We start from the raw sequence: 20,269 nt of genomic DNA, 5'->3' as shown, positions 1-20,269 counted from the left end.
GAATGTTCATGTTGCTGGTAAAAAAACTTTTAGAACATTTCTCTTTTATCATTCGTGCAATCTTAAGCTTGACAAGTCACCATGTTTTGGTGATTAGATAAATATGATTGTAGAAATATTTACAGAATATTCTTTGTTTACATATTATTTGCAGTACTTGTATCAGTACCAAAACAACTTAGTGACGTCACGAGCCAATCTGAAGCTATCGGTAAAAATCAATAAAATCTGGCTATGATCTTCCTCCAGATAGGAGAGTTCTGCAAGATGGCTACCCCCTTATATTTCAAGGATTTCGAACTTTGCATAGCCTTGAGCATTTTATAAGCATAGCATAGGTGGTCTTTCCCTTTAATTACAATTTTCATTCAAATTTCAATGGGTTTATTGATATTTTATTTGTATGTAGTTCCTTTTTACTGTTTAAATGTTGCTATTGTTCACTTATTCATTATTCAAAGTTTATGGTAGTTCTTAAAAATCTAGTGTTACCTGACTCTCAGACTACTATTAGTGTCCAACACTGTCACTACTTGTACATGTTATGTATAAATCTACATGAAGAAAGGTGATTCTTGCCAAAATACTTGTAAAATAAGTAATTTATTTATATTGTATATATACAATGTATATGGACTGTCTTTTGATGTCTCCCACTGGTAGTCTCAGTGAAGTAACCATTATTAATATAATATCCTTTCCTTTAAAATTCTCAACAACTAGCCCAAATAATAGAGGAATGTATAGGATTTAACTAGCCCAAATAAGAAAAGTGCACTTCATTTCACCATTTTACTAGTCCTGGGCTTTGGGCTAGTGGCTAAAGGCAAGCACTTTATAATTATATTTAAAAAATTAAATTCATGGATAAGGTTTATATTGAACATAAGTTTTGTAACATTAATGATACTTTTATTTTACTTTCCAGCCTACAGGAAAGACACTTTCAGCTGGAACATGAACCAATTACGTTTAATATTCATAGGGACCAAGTTTTCGTTGGACTATGTGATGTATTACTACAATTATGTTTTGTCAAATTTGACTGTTCATTTAGACTGGTTGTATGAAGTTTAATCAGGCTCATATGTGTGTTACTGTATAACTGATGCAAAAAGGAAGAAAAAAATTACAGCATAGTTGTACACATACAAACATTTGAGAAGATAAATTTATTAGAATTAAGAAGAATATGTTCATATGTATTTACCACAAGTGCTAAAATATGCCGAAATAAGCACCCGTGTGAAAATTATAAAATTAATGAATCATCAGCACTGTCCTTCAAAATGATTGCCGGATTTCTAAAGAGACTTTAAAACAACTTCTTTGATCAATAATTGATTATACACAATGCACGCCAATACATACTTTGGACTAATTTCTTATGAATTTATATTTCTTTCACCCTTCATTCATTTCCTTACTTAAGATCAGAGTACTTCTATAAAAATGCAGTTTTCCTGTTAAATGTCTTTAATACTGATTAATATTTATGTAGTGGCAGGATCAGGCATCCCAATCCCCATGTTATTGGAAAATATTGATTTTATTTAAAGGCAAAAATGGGCAAATAATAGCTCCATTCTTTTATAAATATCTGGATCCATCCCTGATGTATGGTGTTACTTAACCTGCCTGTAGCATTACTAGTATTTATATCCAGGATAGGAAGGTAATTCTTCATTAAGACAAGGTCTCACTTTCCATTTCTTGATCGAATGGCAATCCCCTATATCTAGTGCCAGGAACACATTTAATCTACCTGCCCAGATTATGCATTGTAAGTGTATAATATTTGTGTATGATTGTCAGACATAGCCAAACTAAAGCTGATAATGTGTACTTTTTACGCATAACATTTAGTGGTACTACTTGCATGTATGAATATACTTTACATGTAGTATTAAATTATCCTCAATGCTGTCAATTAGCAGAAAAGGCAGTAATGTGGATTTTCATTGTCATTTATCCAAGCTCTTTTTCTGAAAAAGTTCTATGAACATAATGGATTTGAAATCCTTTATAAGCACCTTAAAGAAATCTTTTGTCTTAAAAAAGTTAACAGTAAAACTATGAAAATACCTATTACATTTGTAACATGTAAAATAATGATAGTCAGAAGTGATATAAAGTGAGACCCAAACAGACCAGTATTTGTGCATTGGGTTATTTCTCTTTACTTAAAATATTAAATGATTTCTTGAATGTTATACTAGTGTTAAAGTATGGGTTTGTGCAATAAATTCTTCCTTATTTTTTTCCATATAAATGATGTGGTTTACTTTGCTTGTTTACTGTGTACATGTAATTGTTCAATTTTTAGTGATTAAATGATTTAAAATCAGTGGAGTTGTATTTTCTATATTTGCAGCTGATTATAATCATTATACCTCCCGAAAACAAAGTTTGAGGGTATACAGGAATTGACTAGTCTGTCTTGTTTCTTGTTTTTACCCATATTTTGTTCCCATGGAATGTTTTAAGCTCATTCTGTTGTCAGAACAAACAGGGACTTCTTGGTAATGAAAGTGGATGACTCAGAATATTCTATGTTCAAAGTTCCCTTACAAATCAACTGAATTATTTATAGATCAAAGAGTTATCTCCCTTTGTTTGAAAGTTTCTAATGTATTCCATATAATTTATTTCTTTTTTACCATTTCAGTAAATTATAAACCAGTATTAATTTCTTAGTAAATGTGCCATCATGTGCCTGGGTCTTCCATGGTCACCTTAATGTAATAAACATGGATCCTCTTACTAAAGTGTCAGGGTTCCTTAAATTAGCAAATTTTCATGCTTGGGTAAAACCCTTTTGAATGGCAGTCACTATTCTGTGTAGAACTAACCTATCATTATCTGACACTAAATGGTTTTACTGACAATGTATTGAATTATTTATGTAACCTTTGTGGCATAATTCGTAGTTTGAGATACCTCATCCTTATGGAATGCAGATCTGTTGGCAAATGCGATCTGTTTTGTAATATCACATCATCAATGTTACAAATTGAATATATTTATGGTAATTAAAGATGCGAAACAGTTGCACTAAAGCACATGATGCTCCATCCTTCTTTGTAGTGTCAAAGTCTCATAACTCTGCTCCATTTATTTCAAGTGAATCATTGTTTCATGAATACATTGGCGATTAAGATTTGTAATGCTTGAACAAATTCCTTTTCCAAACTTGATTTTAGCATCACCAGATTTTTGTCCTGTTATTTTTATGTTTATGTATTTGATCAGTAAGTTAAATGACCCTTTTAAGGTTCTCTGTTGAGAACTGACATTCTTTACTCACTAATAATAAACATTTAAATTACTTTGACAATGCTAGGACATAGTTGAATAAAAAGTATATGATTGTGGGAAAATAACTAGGGTAATTTTTTCTGTGATTTAAGATTTATGCATGTGCAAAGTCTAATCTGGGCCAACTCGCTATTAATTGATAAAGATAACAATGAAATTAACTTTCAAAATTTTATATATCTAAATAAATAACAATATATAAGATATCAACATGGACGGTTTAGTATTTCGTTGATAACGAACAGAATCTCAAAATAATAATACAATATAATGCCGACTTAAAACATTTTAGATCAGCCAAAAGATATTCATGATAAAACAGTGTTAAAAGTTACTTTCATTTGCCAGTGTAAATTTTTCATGGTTGTCATAGTTCAGTCAAACCACTAATGCAAATTCTCAATTCTTCAATCAAATCTTAAAAATTTTCACTAATGACTACAATGTTTGAAAATATGCGAACTTAACCCACAAACCAGCCACATTTCAATAAACCACAAATTTAAAACCAACAAATAAGAGTAACTACACAGTAAGTCTTCTCCATCATATAGAAAGGTAAATGTTCCTTAGAACAAGGTGTACATATCTTTTTCTAACTTCTTTCCAGAGTCTAAATTCCTGAGTTATCTTTTTTTTTACACAACACTTCAAATTACTAGCACTATGATATATAAAGAACATCAAACAAAGTACATGTAAAAAGTCTTTTAAAATCTGGCTCACATTTTTTCCTATATTCAAAACATTTTCAAAGGCAATGATCAGTTTATTTTTTAAGAGAAACATAAAACACAGCACCTTTTCCCTACTCTCTTCTTCAAAGAAGTCTATACATTCATATCAGGCCATACATATTTTTTTTAAAACATGGATTAAAGCATTTGTCAGTTAATACATGATGCATGGACAATTATCAGTACACAATTATACATTTGTGAAAATTAAAAATCATTATGTAAATAAATTACTCTACTCTAGTTGTTAGTAAATTTCAAATAGGAAAATCCTTAACCCAATTTCTTGTGCATAATTTCAGTATGTGGCCCAAAACCAATTGTTTGCATTACACCTTTGTAAAAAAACATTAACAAGAGGACTGAATGAAAAAAAAGCAATTGTACCATTCAGAGATTCATATAAACAAAAAATAACAAGTAAACACAATGTTGTGATAACAATACTCCCAATCATTTCAAATCTCACCATGTTCAGAAAACAGGAAGAACAATTTCAATGATGTGACAATATGAGAAGGCAATGTCTCTCTATCACTTTGAAATGCCAGTATCAAGTCAGGAACCTATTTTCCCAGTTTTTTTTATCTACTAATCTCCATTCCCAAGGTACATTATGTAAGATTATGAGTTTCCTTTAATAAAACATTAATTCATATTCTACAATTGAGTGGCTGAGAAAATTAACTAGTTCTTGATGATCAGACACACAAACAAGGTGAATGCAGTATTGCCCTTGCTCCTATGAGCAGGAACATAATATTAACAAACAAAATAAATCATAACATTTTTACATAAGTAATAAACAGCAAAAACTGGACAATCATTCATTCTTCTACACATATATTTTTATCTAACTATTTTTCAATGTGTTACTTTTCCATCACTTTCTATCGATGTACAAACTCTAATACCTTAATAGTCAACTGTATGTTAAATCTTTTGTTAAAAATAATATTAATTTTGCACCTTCTTTTTTAATGAGAAAATATTTATTCGAACAACAAACATTTTAAAAAGAGTGCCTTCAATCAATAATATGGATATTAGTAGTTAGCACAATCTATTGATTAAACCAAAAAAATATGTCTGTTTCCTACTGTCCTACCTACCTGGTTTTTATGGTTTTATGCCTGTCGGGGGTGGGGGGGGTGGAGGGAATACACAATTTTTTAGAAGATATCACATACATGTAATATCTTAATACTTTGTGGGGCTTAGTATAATGACATTACAGCCTAGATAGACAGAGGTCATAGCACCTACATTTGTATTATAAAGTGGCATATTTGAAGGAGTAGCGATGTTTGCTCTTCTCTCCTTTATATTGAAATGATGTTTAATTTTTTCATGAGTATTGGTTTTCAACATATTTTAGACTTTGCTTCATTTGGCAACTCTCCCTAACCTAAAATCTTGGATCCATTCATAATCTATGGTTGTGCAAGAAGAAAAATGAAATTTAAACAGTAATTGCGTAAACGACAAAAACTTCAACATGTAACTGAGAGAACAAATCAAAACAAAAATGCATAAATTTTACTCAAAAACTATATCAATTGTCAGCTTTGAGTAAAAATCAAAACTTACGGTAAGCCACTTAAATGCTGATTTCATTACATCCTCTTAAGACAATTCTTAGAAATTTAAGCGTAAATTATTTCATTTGGCAGTCAAATTATTACTTATAAAATTTCCATTTATTTATTTGTTTTACAAAGGATTAAAACCAATTTACTCTCATGCAGGTAACTTTTTTTTTGCAATTTTACACTTCTTGCATAAGTATATTTATAAAAATAAAACTGAAAAATTATAACTTCCTAAAGTTAAAAACGGTAGTGGTTCTTATTTCATTCAATGAAAGTTTTATGTTTGGATGGTAATAATTTTTTAATTATTTTCATTCTTTTATTAGTTTTGTAAAGTACAAAAAAATACTTACTAGCAGGTAGTCTTATGAATTTTACAATCCTTCCAAATGAATGCTTTAAAGAAAAGAATCAAAACTAAACAAATTACCTATTGTACCCAATTTTTATACCAGCTGTCTAAAAAAACAAAGAATTCATCAATTCATCAAGGAACAGCCTCATATAATCACTACCATAATGGTTAATTAATTAGGCCATTAAATGGATTTGCTCTACAGCATGAAAAGCACTAGCTTAACATACAGAAAACACCTAAATTTCAATAGTTTGAACAATAGTTTCATGCCCTGAACTACGATGATGATGAGAATGTCTAGCTGAGCTGGGCTGAATGGTGTGTAACCCATGCTCATGCCGAACAGAAGTGGTCGTCCGTAGAGTCACTTCAAAACAACACAAGTTGGTTGGTTGACATTCTTTATGAGTTGGGCAGACACAACATTCTGTTTTGGCAGTCTGAAATACGTAAGAATGTAATGTGAGATACCATTCTAGTAAATGTACATGTATATAGCATATGAATTGTACATGATCAGGTGTTTGTTTGACAAAGCTAAAAGAAGTGTTTTAAGTTTAAAGCTATTGTGATGCAAGAACAAAATGAAAAGAATAATTTAACAAAGAACTCCATATCATTCAACAACAAAACAAAATCAGTGCTATTTGCATTTGAACTTTTAACACTTCTTCATTTTGGAAGATGTTGTAAACAGAAGCAATTTACACTACCAGTAATTAATTCTTGCGGCTTTGGCTGAATTAATCTGTCATTGTGTGACAAATGATTTTTGAAGGCATTGTTTTTCAATATCTTGTCCACCTAAAAGGTAATATGCTCATAGATATTGATCAAAGTATTATAAATTTAACATTTGTTTCAATAGAAAAAGAGATTATTATTTCAAGACAATAAAAAAGCATGCAATATTGTTGGAACATTACTTGATTGCTTATGATACTAATTTAAAATGATTTAACATTAATCGTGTAGCGACACAATTCATTATCAACATGGTTTGGAATATACCCAACAATTATTTTCAAATAATCATTAGCTCCCTGCAAAAAAAAAAGGAAAGTAAAACATAAACAACACCACGTAACTATATCACATTTTATTGTTTCCTTAAGTAAAGAATGTTTTTGTACATACGTGATGAGTTCATGTTGAGGTGATGGTAAATTATTCAAAGTACAGACTATACTTAAGCAAATCATACAGTTAACAAAATTAGACTGGCGGTTTATAATATATCCTTATATATGTACTATTTTTCTAAGGTGTAAGCTTGCAGCATTTCAGTTAGTAACTAATTGAGTTTTATTTCTAGACTATATCATTTTTAAAATGAATACGTCATTGAAAATGTCCATTTATAAATTAAATGCAAAGCTAATTACTTAAGATAAGCTACTTTAAACAAGAACTTCACAACATGATCCAGGATACCCACAATAAAATGAAACTCTCAGTCTATATAACTTCAAGACTAGTCTATGAGAATACAGAAGCTAGGTCATATATAGTATCATATCATACCTGTTAGTCTATAGAAAAATGTATAGTGTTATTAGTAAAAAATATAATGTTTCACATATACTTTGGATATTTCAACATTCATGCCTTAAACCACATCATTGAAGGAAAAATTTTAAAAAGCCATGCATTAAAGAAAAAAAAGGTGTAGAATTTCTCAAGTCAAATTAACAGCAAACACAGGCAATAGGATTCTTGATTTTCTAATAAATGTACTAAATTTGGTCAAAATCTGTCCAGCAATGTTGATTCTTGATTGTTCAAAATGGTGTTACAGTTTAGGTGATAGGGTTACATTCCTAGGAAACTTAGTTGGAGAGGTATTAAATAACATTAATGCCAGTGAAAAGGGAACAAATTCGATATGATACACAAACAGGGCGAATACTAAGTACATGTACATGTTTTTTTTTCTGCAAACATTGACTTCAGAATTTACCTCTGTATCTTTTTTTTCTAAGCTCCTTATGCATACATGTGAAACATTAATGTATTACGCTTTTAAATTGCATGCGTACTACAAGCAGTGATGTATATCATAGAAAGCAATCAAGCACAGTATTAAGAGACAAGGTGAACCAGAAGACATAGTATAGCTGGTGAAAGAGTTCACACACATACTTACTCTACTAGCTAATTATTTGTTTTTTGTTACCATGGAGATATGTCATGTGACATTTTGAGATTGAAGAGTTCCACATTCATTGCACCACTGTATGGAATAACAAAAGAAACAGATAAAAATTATTCCTATATTTCTATTGAATTGATTTAGAGATGGTTTTAAATTGGGAAAACACATCCTTGTGAAGTTTTTCATACACTGAACTCACCCTTATACAAATGAGGTTTTCCCTACCTAGTAATTCAAAAATCATCCAAAGTTCCTAAACAAAAACTTTTATTTTGTAGAGTTCTAAGTTCCAAACTGTACAAATATTTCCCCGTAATCTAAAATTAAACTTGGAGGGAGACATCTGAAAAAGGATGAAAAAAAAAACTGCCATAATTTCTTTTAACCAAAACAAAACCAATGTATCATACATTTACATATATCTGGAATTGAAATGTCTAAAATGAATAATAAAGAATGAAAGAAAAACAGCTTTATTTTTTAAAAAGAAATTTTGTCAAATTTAGCATATTTCAAAAGAAATGGTTTGATAATATCATAAAAAGAATGAACAATGGCAGTTAGTGGAACAAACCCCAGACCTAGTGCAAAGATACCAACAGAAAGAAAACAATCCACAAAAGGTAAATTGGATATCGAAAGTTTTCACACCCAGAATAGAAACCTAAATAATTTCAGAACTTTAAAAGGGCTACCTCATCTTCAACCTATAGATCAGGGGAAAAATTAATTTCGTTGTTTTTAATGACAGAAACATGCACAAATTTGCAGCATAAGTTGTAAAAAATATTACTATATATCACAAAAAGATACATGAAAAATGCAAAAATGCCACATTTAATTTAAAGACTACTTTTCCTATCAGACATGCATTGATTACTGAATCTAGAATTGACTCAAACTCATGCTGCAATGCAAAAATGTCTATGATTTTCTACATGGAAAAATCCTACTTCAGCTGCATAAACACATATGCCTGTTCTATCATTGCTTTTCAAAGAAAACTTAAATATCCACTTCAATTCTTCTTTTCCTGACAATATTATTATCATTTCTCGAAATAATTTAAAAAGACATGAACTCTTTTTCAGCAACCTTTGAAATTCTAAACACATTTTCTGGTGAATATATCACCAACGTATAAATATGATCAAGACAAAATGGCAAAAATCCAACTTAAATACAAAAACTTAACAACAATATTTAGACAATTCAACAATATCTAAATTCTTTTGAAGTTCTATACTTACGTTCGTACAACAATTATTTTCACTAGCCATGCACTGACATAACAAGATATCTACACAGCTAAAATTCTAAAAATAGAAAAAAAATTACAAGGTAAGTCTTTATTGACAATGCAATATATTTTGCTAATTTCCTATGCACGAAAAATTGTGAATATACATTGCCATGAAATAGAATATGTTTTTGATTGACTGTAAGACCAAAAATTGAATGGTTGCAAAATTGGATTGACATTTTAAATCACAAAAATAAGTATAAAAAAATAAATTGATTTACAATATTTGAATTAAGTAAATAGTCTTATAGAGTTAGCATTTTCATAAATAATCGGTCTAATATTTTAATTCAAGAAGTGATATTGGGTTTACTTCCTAATGGTCTCAGGCCATTCAACAGTCCCGAACTACTGAAGATTAAAATGGTGTTAGGAGCAGTTCCAGAAAGTAATTTTAAAAGCAATGACTTAATTTTCATACCATAAAATCAAAGAGAACATGAAAAAAACAACTCCTAACAAAAGAACAAGATAAATTACAGCAAGTAATATACTCAACTTCAGGAAACCAGTCTTCCCTAATGACAATTACCTGATAAATTTTCTGACATACTTAAAGGACAACTTATAAAGAACTATAAACTCTATCAAATTTGGATTAAAATAAATTGTAAAATAACACAAAGTTTAATTCTCTTTGTTAATTGTCCAGTTCACTACCTAAAAAATTTCATCAGGTGATTGTCGTTCAATCAAAGTATGTCCAATCTAATTTCCATGATTTCCTGGAGTGTACTATACTACTCGCTGTAACAACTTAATACAAACAGTAAATATCATTACCCTACAACTACTACAACACTTGTCAATAGTCTGAAAATAACATTCATCTTTCACTGTTTTTAAAAAATTGAAAAGAATAACCATGCAAATATGAATTCAATTTTTAGTGTTGATTTTATCAAATGACTAATTCCACCTGCTTCATCATGTATAGTATCAATAATAGTACGCTCTCTTTCAAATAACACTTAGTCTTCCTTGACCATGATTTTGAAATCATCACATTTTTTCTATTACAAGAAATGTCCTCTGATTTTTCTATTACAAGAAATGTCCTTTGATTTTTCTATCACAAGAAATGTCCTTTGAGATAGCTAAGATACTAAAAAAAACTTTCATTTAAAGAGTAATCAAGGGAACCAAGGTTATAGCGGTAATCAAAAGAATGTAATCCAGGGACAAAGACCAGACACGGAAAACAGACATACACAATAAAGAACATAAAGTAACTAAAATCATACAAAGTAACAAAAGCAAATGAGCAACTCGGACTCCACTAAAAGATGGGAGCATGGACCAGATGCATCAGTAGGATAATCAACATACATGACTATAAGACATGTACAAACCAGTCCAAACATCAGTGCAGTCCACACTTTTGGTCAAATAAAGTGTATGAAGATCATCTTGTGTACTCTACCTTTCTATTAGGGCAGATTTTATTCAGACATTTATTAAGACTAGGATCACAGTCACATTTCTCAGATACATTGGCACAACATCGACTCTCTAAAGGACCTTCTGTCCCACAACATTCACACTGGCCACAGTTTTCACAGGCCTGCGTTCTCTGTAAAATATATAATCAGTTTCATAAACAATATATACTCTTTTTCATCCAAGCTAGATCTTTAGAAACTGGTAACTAGGATGTGTATATGAACCACTGACAAAAGTTTCCTAATGTTTCAACATCCAGTCAATGTGATAAAGCACTTTTGGTACAAGTATTACACAAACTAATATATTATGACATCAAATGTTTGAGAGTCTTTGACGAGGTAGAATAAAATTGAAGACTAATCATGATGTGAAATTGTTTTCTTAATGAGAAAGAATGTACTAAATTAAAGAAAACAGTTCTTTTGTGACAGTGACTCCTATTACAATATCTATAGCAGACTCATAACTGAACCAAGGTATGAAATATTATGAACCTGCAGTTGCTTTATATTTTCAATTGAACTCATTTTTTTCTATAATTTGGAATTGTCATGCTATCATGTTAGTGTGTTCACAGAGATATACATTTTATTGCGTTTGAAATCTTCTACTTAACTTTTTTACCCTGACTTCTTTATGTTTGCATAATTCATTGCTTTGTGATATCAGGTTCAAGATCAAATTCAAAATTTTCGACAAATAATTGATGACAGAAGAATGCTTTCGGAGATTTTTCGTTGCCATAATCTAACTTTGTTGATTTCCAATGTTTGTCCACTATTTCCAAGTTGTCTGCATGAACCTTGGTTAGAAATGAATGATTTCGTCCTAATGTCAATGTTGATCATTAATGTGTCTTCGTGTCATTATCTCTTTTTTTCAGTTTATTTTGAAGGAGCGTAACTGTTTTGTTACCACGGACTTTATTACTGTCAAGGCCTTTAAGAGCTTACTTTAAGGTGTGTTTACACTTACTGAAGATCTTTTGGTGACCTCTCGAGTATTTACTATTTTTATTAGACTTAAACATTGCATTTGTTGCGTTTCAGCAAATCTGTTCCATTTTCTAATACTACATTTTGTACCTCACATTCAAGGCTATTGCCTTCTCCATATTACGATGTCTGCATTTCAAAAATGGAGTCAACACAAATGTTAAAAATTAATTGTTTTAGAATTAAAATATACATGTAATCTTATATGTGTTATGTATATATTTCATTTACTGTAAAAACCATTCCTTTCAGTTAGGCAACCACCCATTTTGTTACCAATTTCAGATTTCAGATTTTATCATATACATGTACACTCAAAGACAAACACATACAAAATGTACATAAATGTGTTACAGGAGGTCAATCAGTATTACATGTACATACAGAAAGCCACAGCGAAAAGTGATTAAACATTTATCATTGGCTAGCATAGCTGATACTTTTTTAATGAACACAAAAAGTTGTTTTAACACATTTAAATTGCAAAAAAAAAAGTAAACCAGCCATTTTGTTGTGATTTTTGTGTTCATACTTAAAAAAATATTTTCATCTGAAAACAGTGATATTTTTACAAATGAAAAATATGTGGAATTCATCGCCAATATTCTTGTTACAAAAAGACCAAAATCTATAAGGTTTTGGAGTGTTATACCACCTTCCTTCTTCAATGGATAAGAGAAGATTATAAGCGATTTTGTGATCCAAATCCTGATGTTCTTAGGTAATTAGACCAAACAGTTTTTAATATCAAGGGTTGTCTTGAAAAGCAAGAAGAATTCAAATGGATGTGAGGAAGGGGTCGATTATTACATTTTATGTCAAAGTTAAATCTATTTTTTTATTTTTACTTATTTCTAAGTAAAACAAAACATTTAAGACTGAATATTGCAAAACTAAGTCATGTGTATTTGATAAAAATAATCAGTTTTAATGGATGGTGAAATGAAAACCTCTTTTTTTAAACCGCAATGTTTAATCTAGAGGGAGAATGAGCAAAAACTTCTCCTTATCTGTGCTCACTTCTCTCAATTGTCTTTGACAGGTAGCTGGTTTTTGTAATAGATTAAACAGACAACAATATCAATATTGTTATTTTTCAAAGAAAATTTACAAAAACTTCTTGTCATTGGTGTCTGAAATAGGCATGTAACAAAATATTCTAGAATTCATGAAAATCTTAACCAGTCCCATTGGTAGTAAAATGGTTCATGTCTAAAATATTTTTTTCGTATATCATAAAAATATTAATTTTAAAAAAAAACCTGATTTATAGACAAAAAGAAATACAACTATCAACACTGAATATACTTACACAATTACGCTGCATGTGACAAAAAAGTGTGGAAATGATAATAGCATTATGTCTATAGAATTAATAAATTAATCTGAGATAAATACTGTCATCTGATTGGTTAAAATAATTTTGTTATATCTCAATGGACAAAAAAAATATTGACACACCCCTGTTCAGTTAAATTCAGAGCTACTTTTCTCATGTTGAAAGATAAAAATATATTTCAAAATTAATTTATAAGAATTGGCTATGAAAAAAATTTGTCTATTGAAAAATACATGTAAATAAATTTTCCATGTGCATATTTTGTTTATTGCACTTCGCACAATAAACAATATGCACATGGAAAATTCATGTTATTTTTCAATAGACAAAATTTTTATCATAGCCAATTCTTAAATAATAAATCATCCCACTCATGATATTTTGAATTGAAATGAAATAATTTGTTAACAAACACTTCATTACTATAAATATGTGTGTAATATCAGTGTTTCATTTCTAATGTATTGAGTTTGTACAAAATAAACAAGCTAAACCAGTTTCCCCTTCATAAATCAAAGTCACCTTGGATCTAAATGAAATGCATAACATACTTCCATGTATGATATACATGTATGTAGTTCAAGCTTCAGCTTTTTCAATGTGTTTGCCATGCAAGTGAAAATGTATGGTAGAAATGCTATAAGACATTTTTATTAAAAGTTTATTTTTTAAAAGTAAATCAATGAAAGAAAGGCATATTTAGATTTCAACTTATTGTATCCAAATAATGGTGGGTTGTTTTACATGATTACAGTGAAAAAATGAAAACAAAAGGCTTCCAGGAACATGGATCGCTCACCTTGTAAAATTTTTGCCTTCCAAGGGCAATAAATTTAACAAGGAGTTGTCCAACAAGACTCAAGCCTTCAAGAGGACTTTGATAGGACTTATCATAAGGATCATTACAGCAATTGAAAGTTTTTTTTTCTATCATAGTTTTCAACATATTGGCTGAAAACTAAAAAAAACATTATTTTTCATTTTTCAAGGGCAATAACTCTTACAAGGAGTCGTCTGACACCTTTAATCCCTTGAAGACTTTTGTAAGCCTTATAAAAAGAATCACTTCAGCAAACCTTAAGGTTTTGGAGATTTGTGAGTAAAGCTGACTGACCCCTTTGTTCTATCCTTAGTAACAGCGGCCATGTTTTTCCACAGATCAAAAATCCTTATGTCAGTACTATGAAAAATATCTAAGGAACATTCATACTAAATTTGGTTCCAATTGGTCTGGTAATGTCAGAGAAGATTTTTGAAAGGAATAACAATAAAAATGGCAAAAAAACGTTGAAACAGAGCAATAACTCCAACATGACTTAATAGTTTAAAAAATTATCACAGATAGATCATATTATACTGAATACCCATACCAACCCCATACCAGAGTTTGGCTAAACCTTATGGTTTTGAAGATATATGCGAAAAACTACTGTCTGACCCCTATGTTCTATTTTTAGTAAAAGCAGCCATGTTTTTCCCTGGACAAAAAATCTCCACATCAGTTCTATGCAGGATACCCCAAGAAACATTCATACCAGGTTTGTTAGTCAAGTAATGTCAGAGAAGAGTTTTGAAAAATTGTTAACGACCACAATGACAGACAAGTGATGGCAATAACTCGCATGGCTTTCAGCCATGTAAGCTTAAAATGAATTTTTATTTTTATTGATATGGCCATAAAAATGTGGCAGTTCTATTACAAGAGATGAGGAAAGGTCTAGCTGCAAACACAAGCTTGTTTTCAGTCAGTCTAAGATAAAAAGTTACCTAAATACATGTACTTACCCGAATGATCCATCGTATAACTAGGACACCAATAATCAATATAGTATAACAGACAACAGCAATACATACAATAGCAGCTACAGGCAAGGCAAGATCATCTGTTGTCGGTGCACTTGTCTGAAAAAAGAGTAAGCCATGTCAAATACATGTACATATATTAACATTGAAACATTTAAATCTAGCTCTTAATTTGAACAGGTTAGAACTATGTGACTGGAACCTCAGACCACCAGGTAAGATTCACGAGATTCATGCAACTGAACTCTTTTTAAAAAATTCATTTTTTTAATAAGCCAAAATAATTACATGTACAATGCACAGGATGATTTTAAATGTTTTACAAGGTCAACAAACAAAGCAGAGATTGGCAAAATTGAAAGTAAACATACAGTAAAAAAAAAAAGAACCAAAACAGTAAAGTCTGATTTGAAATAATGGAATTCTGCTAAAAAGGCGAAGAAAATCATCCCTAAATGTATGTTGTTTGAACACTGCTATTTCTGTGTTTGAATGGCATTTAAAGTCCTCAGATCAAAACCTCTGTTTTAATATTGCTGATGAAGAAGCAGTCTCCTAATTTTCAAATCTATACTATACATATATTTCAATATGAATGAGAATTTGAAACAAAACATAAAACTTACAGTTGACATATTTTATTTGTTATCCAGTATCTCCACAAAATCAGGACTTATATTCATCTTTATACCTGCAAGGAAAGTAATGAATCATGAACCTACAATAATAAATCTCATTCAATTCCTCCAATACAAGTGCAAAAATATATGTTTATCAGTAATCTGTACTTTTTCTTTTGATCCGGTTAACAGATATTTTTCTATCTCTCATACATGACAAGATATTCAAAAATGTTGGTATTAGTAATGTAGTTAAAGTATATTTTCTAAAAGAAGGAGTACATGTACATATGTATTTTTTTCAATATCTTGTCTGTAGATCTTGAAATATTGTGTTTTTCTAAGTCTTACATTTAGGCTTGCATAATGAATTTGAAATAATGAAGACAGAAATATGACAGCTCTCAATTTTATACTGAACAAAAAAAAACACCATACAAAGATAGTTCTGAAAACCAAATAATTCATGTAATTTCAGGACTAGATCAAGACCTGTAAGTAGTCATAATAGTAGACAATATTCCAAATTCAGGAAAATCTCATTAATTTACCTTCCTCCACTTTGAGTAAAGATTATTTGGGGTCAAATGGCAGGTCACACAGTGAAGAGCAAGGGAGATATTCACACTGGAAATCATTTTCAATGGATTTAAAGCAAAAAAAAAAACATTTCTAAAGCCTAACAATACTCTCACAATCTAAAAACAGAAAATTTGAATTGATTATCTTTTCGCAAGTCCAACATTCCAGACAAAAGTTTGTTTATTTAGGAAGCAGTTTTGTCCACTAGGATGGTATTATTCTGAAAAATTCTGGATTTCTCAATTCGGAATACACGAATTTGCTCTGAATAACTCTGGATTTGTCTCCCAACTAAAGTTTTGATGGCAAAGAAACATTGAAATTTGCATTGTGATGCCATTAATCTTTCTGTTGAAGATAAAGCAAAAAAAAAAAAAAAATTGTCCTGTTTCCTGCTTAATCAGCAAGAAAGAAAAAGAGTAGATACATGTAGGTAAGGAAATTATATTATTTTTCAAAAATATTTCACATTGAGCACAGTGGGGAAACAATCTAGACTTTGATAGAGCTTACAGCAAAATGGCTCTCAGATAATAAGGCACAAAAAATTGGGTACAATGTAGGTAGGGAAGCAGAAAACAGGGCTAACAGAAATATCCAATGGCGTCTTTTCCCTTTTTACATTCAGTGCTGGAGATATATATATGTTTTGCCAAAACAAGAAAATAACTCAAGTGCTCAATCCCAAGAGATTAAATGGTGTCCACAACTTTGCACAAGTGTAAAACATCCACTTATCAGGATTTTTTTTCAGGCTGACAGTGCTTTCATTAAGAGCCGGTACCCGGTACTCTTACCCGGCTATGGTAGCGTCTGATACCGGCAGAATAAAATAAAAGCCAAAAAAAATTTTGAGGAAAAATCTAGTAAATAGATATCTAAGATTGTTCCATCTGTAGGCTACGGGTATGTCTCCAAAATCGCAATCTTTAGTGTTTATTATTGTTTATATTGGTGTCCTCATTGAGGTCCGTGCCGGAATCTTATCGGTAAAGCGTTTTAACCAACGATGATTTAACGTAATGTCCATTTATAGAAAACATGTGGTAACTTAACAATGTCAAAGCAATCACCGATTATTTGTGCTGAACTGAAGATTCTGTGAAAACGTGTCAAAAAATGCTGTTTGTATTTGGAATTGCCCCATACCCGTCATTTTTCCCAATATTTGTTGTGATTTGTGCAGAAGAGTGCAGGAATTTTTAGTGTTGACAACAAGTCAACACGTGAAACAATCTTTTAAATATAGAATATGATTTAAGGGACGACCATTCGATTCGGCGGGGAGGGGGAGTTTCGGTAAAAATACTCTGGCAACCCTTAGTTTGAAAAGAACGTTTGCTCACAAGAACATAAAAAAAATATTGGATCCGAGATTCAACACTGCTATAGATAATAATAGAAAATAAATACATTGTAATGTTCAATTAATTATGTCCGTCTAAAAGTCAACCAGACTAAGACTGCAGCTTTGTTCTTTTTCAGAAGCAAAGAATTTATTATTAGACTATGATTTTTAGACCAACATTTCACAATAAGACATATGCAATTGCTCTACATGTCACAGTAATAATTAGGCAATAAACAACAACTAAGTCTTATTATGAAAATAATTAGCACTAGGAACCACCACATGTTATGGAATTTCATTTAATAAATGTTTAGTTTTGTTCCTATGCTTTTATTTGCATGTGTTAGTGTTCAAATTTTGTAATAAGTAAATAAAAGCCTAAGAACAAAATATGACATTTATCAAAATTTCATATAAAATAGCATAGTATTAAACAGTCAACAAAGTTTATTAGCATTAGTCTAGAAATGGATCTGGTGCAAATCATGGGGAGCTCCTGAATTTCAGGGCTTTGAGACTAAATCAGTTATGATTCATCATATATCTTGATTTCAAATTCATATATTTTAAACAAAACTGAAGCAAATATTGCAGACTTAATCCCATATTTTCAAGTCAAAATTTAAATCTCAAAAAAGGCTAACATCCAGGTGCTTCCGGGGTCTTTGCCCCCAGGACCCCCCACCAAGGCATTGCCCTGGACCCACTGGGGGCCTTAAGCGGCCCCCAGACCCCTTGCCAAATTTATTTGGTATCTCCTACTTCCTGTAAAGTACCTCCTTCCTGAAAAATTAATGAAACCCCTGGGCTGACCATTTATATCAGTGACACATTCTGTCTCAATATCAATGGTTAAAAAATTCAGCTATTTTTGGACGATAGAAAACCGTACATGAAAAGAAAGCGTGAATGATTGCGGTTTACAGTTTTCGTAAGGCGTATTTTTTTATGCTGTCATTTTTTCACCACAATAAATAACGAAATAACTTTATATTGACGACCTGAATCATGCTACAGACCTGACAGACATATAGAATTTGTTTATCTTAAGTTATTTATGACATATTTCAATGCTCTCAATCGCCTAGAGGGGCATATGGAACACTAGAATTTCAAGATTGTGCATGTAGACAGCAGCGGGTATAGAAATTGAATGTCACGTGATCAAACAAACGTCAGTCAGCGGTTGTCGTAATATTATTTTGCATTTTAACATACATTGTATGTATGGAATCAATCAACACTACTTTGAAATTATGAACCGTAAAATAATATAAAAAAGAAATATAATAAAAACTACATAAATAGTTAACGACAACGCTCAAGATGTTTTCGACACAAATACTTTCCGTCCTCTAACAAAATGACTCAGAATTCTATCAGAGGCATCAAATGACAGTACCACTGTTATGCCCAGTTCATACATAAATTCATTAAGGAGGATAGTAGCCTTTCATTTTGTTTATGGGTGGCTAAAGCCATGTTACCTGATAACTTCGGTTCTTATTCGATATTGGCGTTCATCGCCTAAATATATCTGAAATATTGCTGCCCAGGCGTTAAACCCCAACAAACAAACAACAAACATATTCGATATTGGCAATTTACACTTTAGGAGACGGCCATTAGATTCTTATGGGAGGCTGACAGATTTTGAAAATAAATAATCTGTCTGTGATTATGAAGGAAATAAATAATCTGGCCTCATCATACCAGTAAATGAATAGGCTGACTTTACAATTTGCTCGAAAATAAATATTCTGACCTTGGCTAATGAACTGAAAATAAATATTCTGATCTTGGCTATAGTGAATTGAAAATTAATTCTGACCTGCGCAAAAACCTTTAAAAAAAAATTGGCTCGCTACACTCGCCATAGCGTCATAAATTAGATAAGTATACATAATTGAATATTCCACATGTTAATTTTATATAACATCTTAATAGTCTCCGGTGCATGGCAATATCATACATAGTCCTACAACGTAAGAGGTTGGAATTCCGTAGGATGGCACCAATTCAGAAAATAGCTTGCCAGACAACCTCTAGCATTGCTGAAGTATATTATACAGTGGGTTCCTATTAATCGCATATCTTATTGGTCAGAAAATAATAGGAATATGCTATTATCAGAAATGTTAAATTTGGTATGGTGTAATGGTCTTATTCTCTTATACATCTTCCTATTCCTATAGAAACAACTGAAAGGAATCAATATAAACCAACATAATGTAATTACAAACAAAGAAATAAAGTTTTATGGCATTTTTTACTAATTTTACTATAAAATTATAATATCAAACATTGAATTAGCAACACCTTTTAATTGAGTATTTGTTAAAAATACACCGTTAAGGCCAGGAAAGTCTGAATTTCTGTAATATTTTGGAAAAAAAATGCAATAAACACGAATGTCTGTTTAGACCTATGCAATTAAGAAAACAGAAATATGCCATAATCGATTATGCAATCAGGTGGAACCCTCTGTATTGTGTCGTTGAATATTGCAGTTGTAGATTTCATTCATATACATAGAAAAGTCCCTCGTAACACTTCCCGCTAAAATTGGGACATATTTCTAGTTCAGGAATGCCACCCGTCGATATAGTAGAGACAATGTCCTGTATTACAGAGAATGAACTTCATAAAGTAATGTCTTTAATAATAAAC

General features: G+C 30.8%; 2 protein-coding genes across 8 annotated transcripts in view; one reads left to right on the top strand and one right to left on the bottom strand.

Annotated features, from left to right (window-relative positions):
- LOC148607509 (trafficking protein particle complex subunit 11-like) overlaps positions 1–2,348 on the top strand; it is a 34,759-nt gene extending 32,411 nt beyond the window's left edge. For all 3 annotated transcript variants that reach the window (XM_088544581.1, XM_088544582.1, XM_088544583.1), the window contains exon 31: positions 929–2,348. In XM_088544581.1, coding sequence (XP_088400707.1) covers positions 929–961 — 33 coding nt within the window. In that variant the 3' untranslated portion in view covers positions 962–2,348. The remainder of the gene's footprint in view (positions 1–928) is intronic.
- Positions 2,349–3,475: 1,127 nt separating this feature from the next.
- On the bottom strand, positions 3,476–18,769 carry LOC148607508 (uncharacterized). 5 transcript variants are annotated; one of them, XM_088544678.1, is made up of 8 exons: positions 18,619–18,755; positions 15,673–15,737; positions 15,029–15,145; positions 10,887–11,036; positions 10,247–10,276; positions 9,411–9,476; positions 8,152–8,238; positions 6,304–6,445 (listed from the first exon to the last, which is right to left on the bottom strand). In XM_088544678.1, the coding sequence occupies exons 2-7, from the start codon at positions 15,679–15,681 to the stop codon at positions 8,194–8,196; spliced, it is 417 nt and encodes a 138-aa protein (XP_088400804.1). In that variant the 5' UTR covers positions 15,682–15,737; positions 18,619–18,755; the 3' UTR covers positions 6,304–6,445; positions 8,152–8,193. The 5 variants fall into 5 exon arrangements, with proteins under 5 accessions (XP_088400805.1, XP_088400802.1, XP_088400801.1 ...); XM_088544679.1 differs by lacking the exon at positions 10,247–10,276 and having other exon boundaries at positions 3,476–6,445; positions 18,619–18,769; XM_088544676.1 differs by lacking the exon at positions 8,152–8,238 and having other exon boundaries at positions 3,476–6,445; positions 15,673–15,764.
- Between the last annotated feature and the right edge of the window lie 1,500 nt (positions 18,770–20,269).

This window comes from Perna viridis, chromosome 9 (assembly GCF_037379345.1).
Source record: "Perna viridis isolate PV_CMFRI_1.1 ecotype Kerala chromosome 9, ASM3737934v1, whole genome shotgun sequence".
NCBI lineage: Eukaryota > Metazoa > Mollusca > Bivalvia > Mytilida > Mytilidae > Perna > Perna viridis.
The sequence above is the reverse complement of the archived record's forward strand: the minus strand, read 5'-3'. Positions and strand labels throughout refer to the sequence as shown.

Coding starts and splice junctions, on each gene's coding strand:
- LOC148607508 (XM_088544676.1), bottom strand. Junction 11,037..15,028: donor TTATACGATGGATCATTCGG/GTAAGTACATGT, acceptor TATATTTTACAG/AGAACGCAGGCCTGTGAAAA. Junction 10,277..10,886: donor AAATCTGCCCTAATAGAAAG/GTAGAGTACACA, acceptor TGTTATTTTCAG/ACTATTGACAAGTGTTGTAG.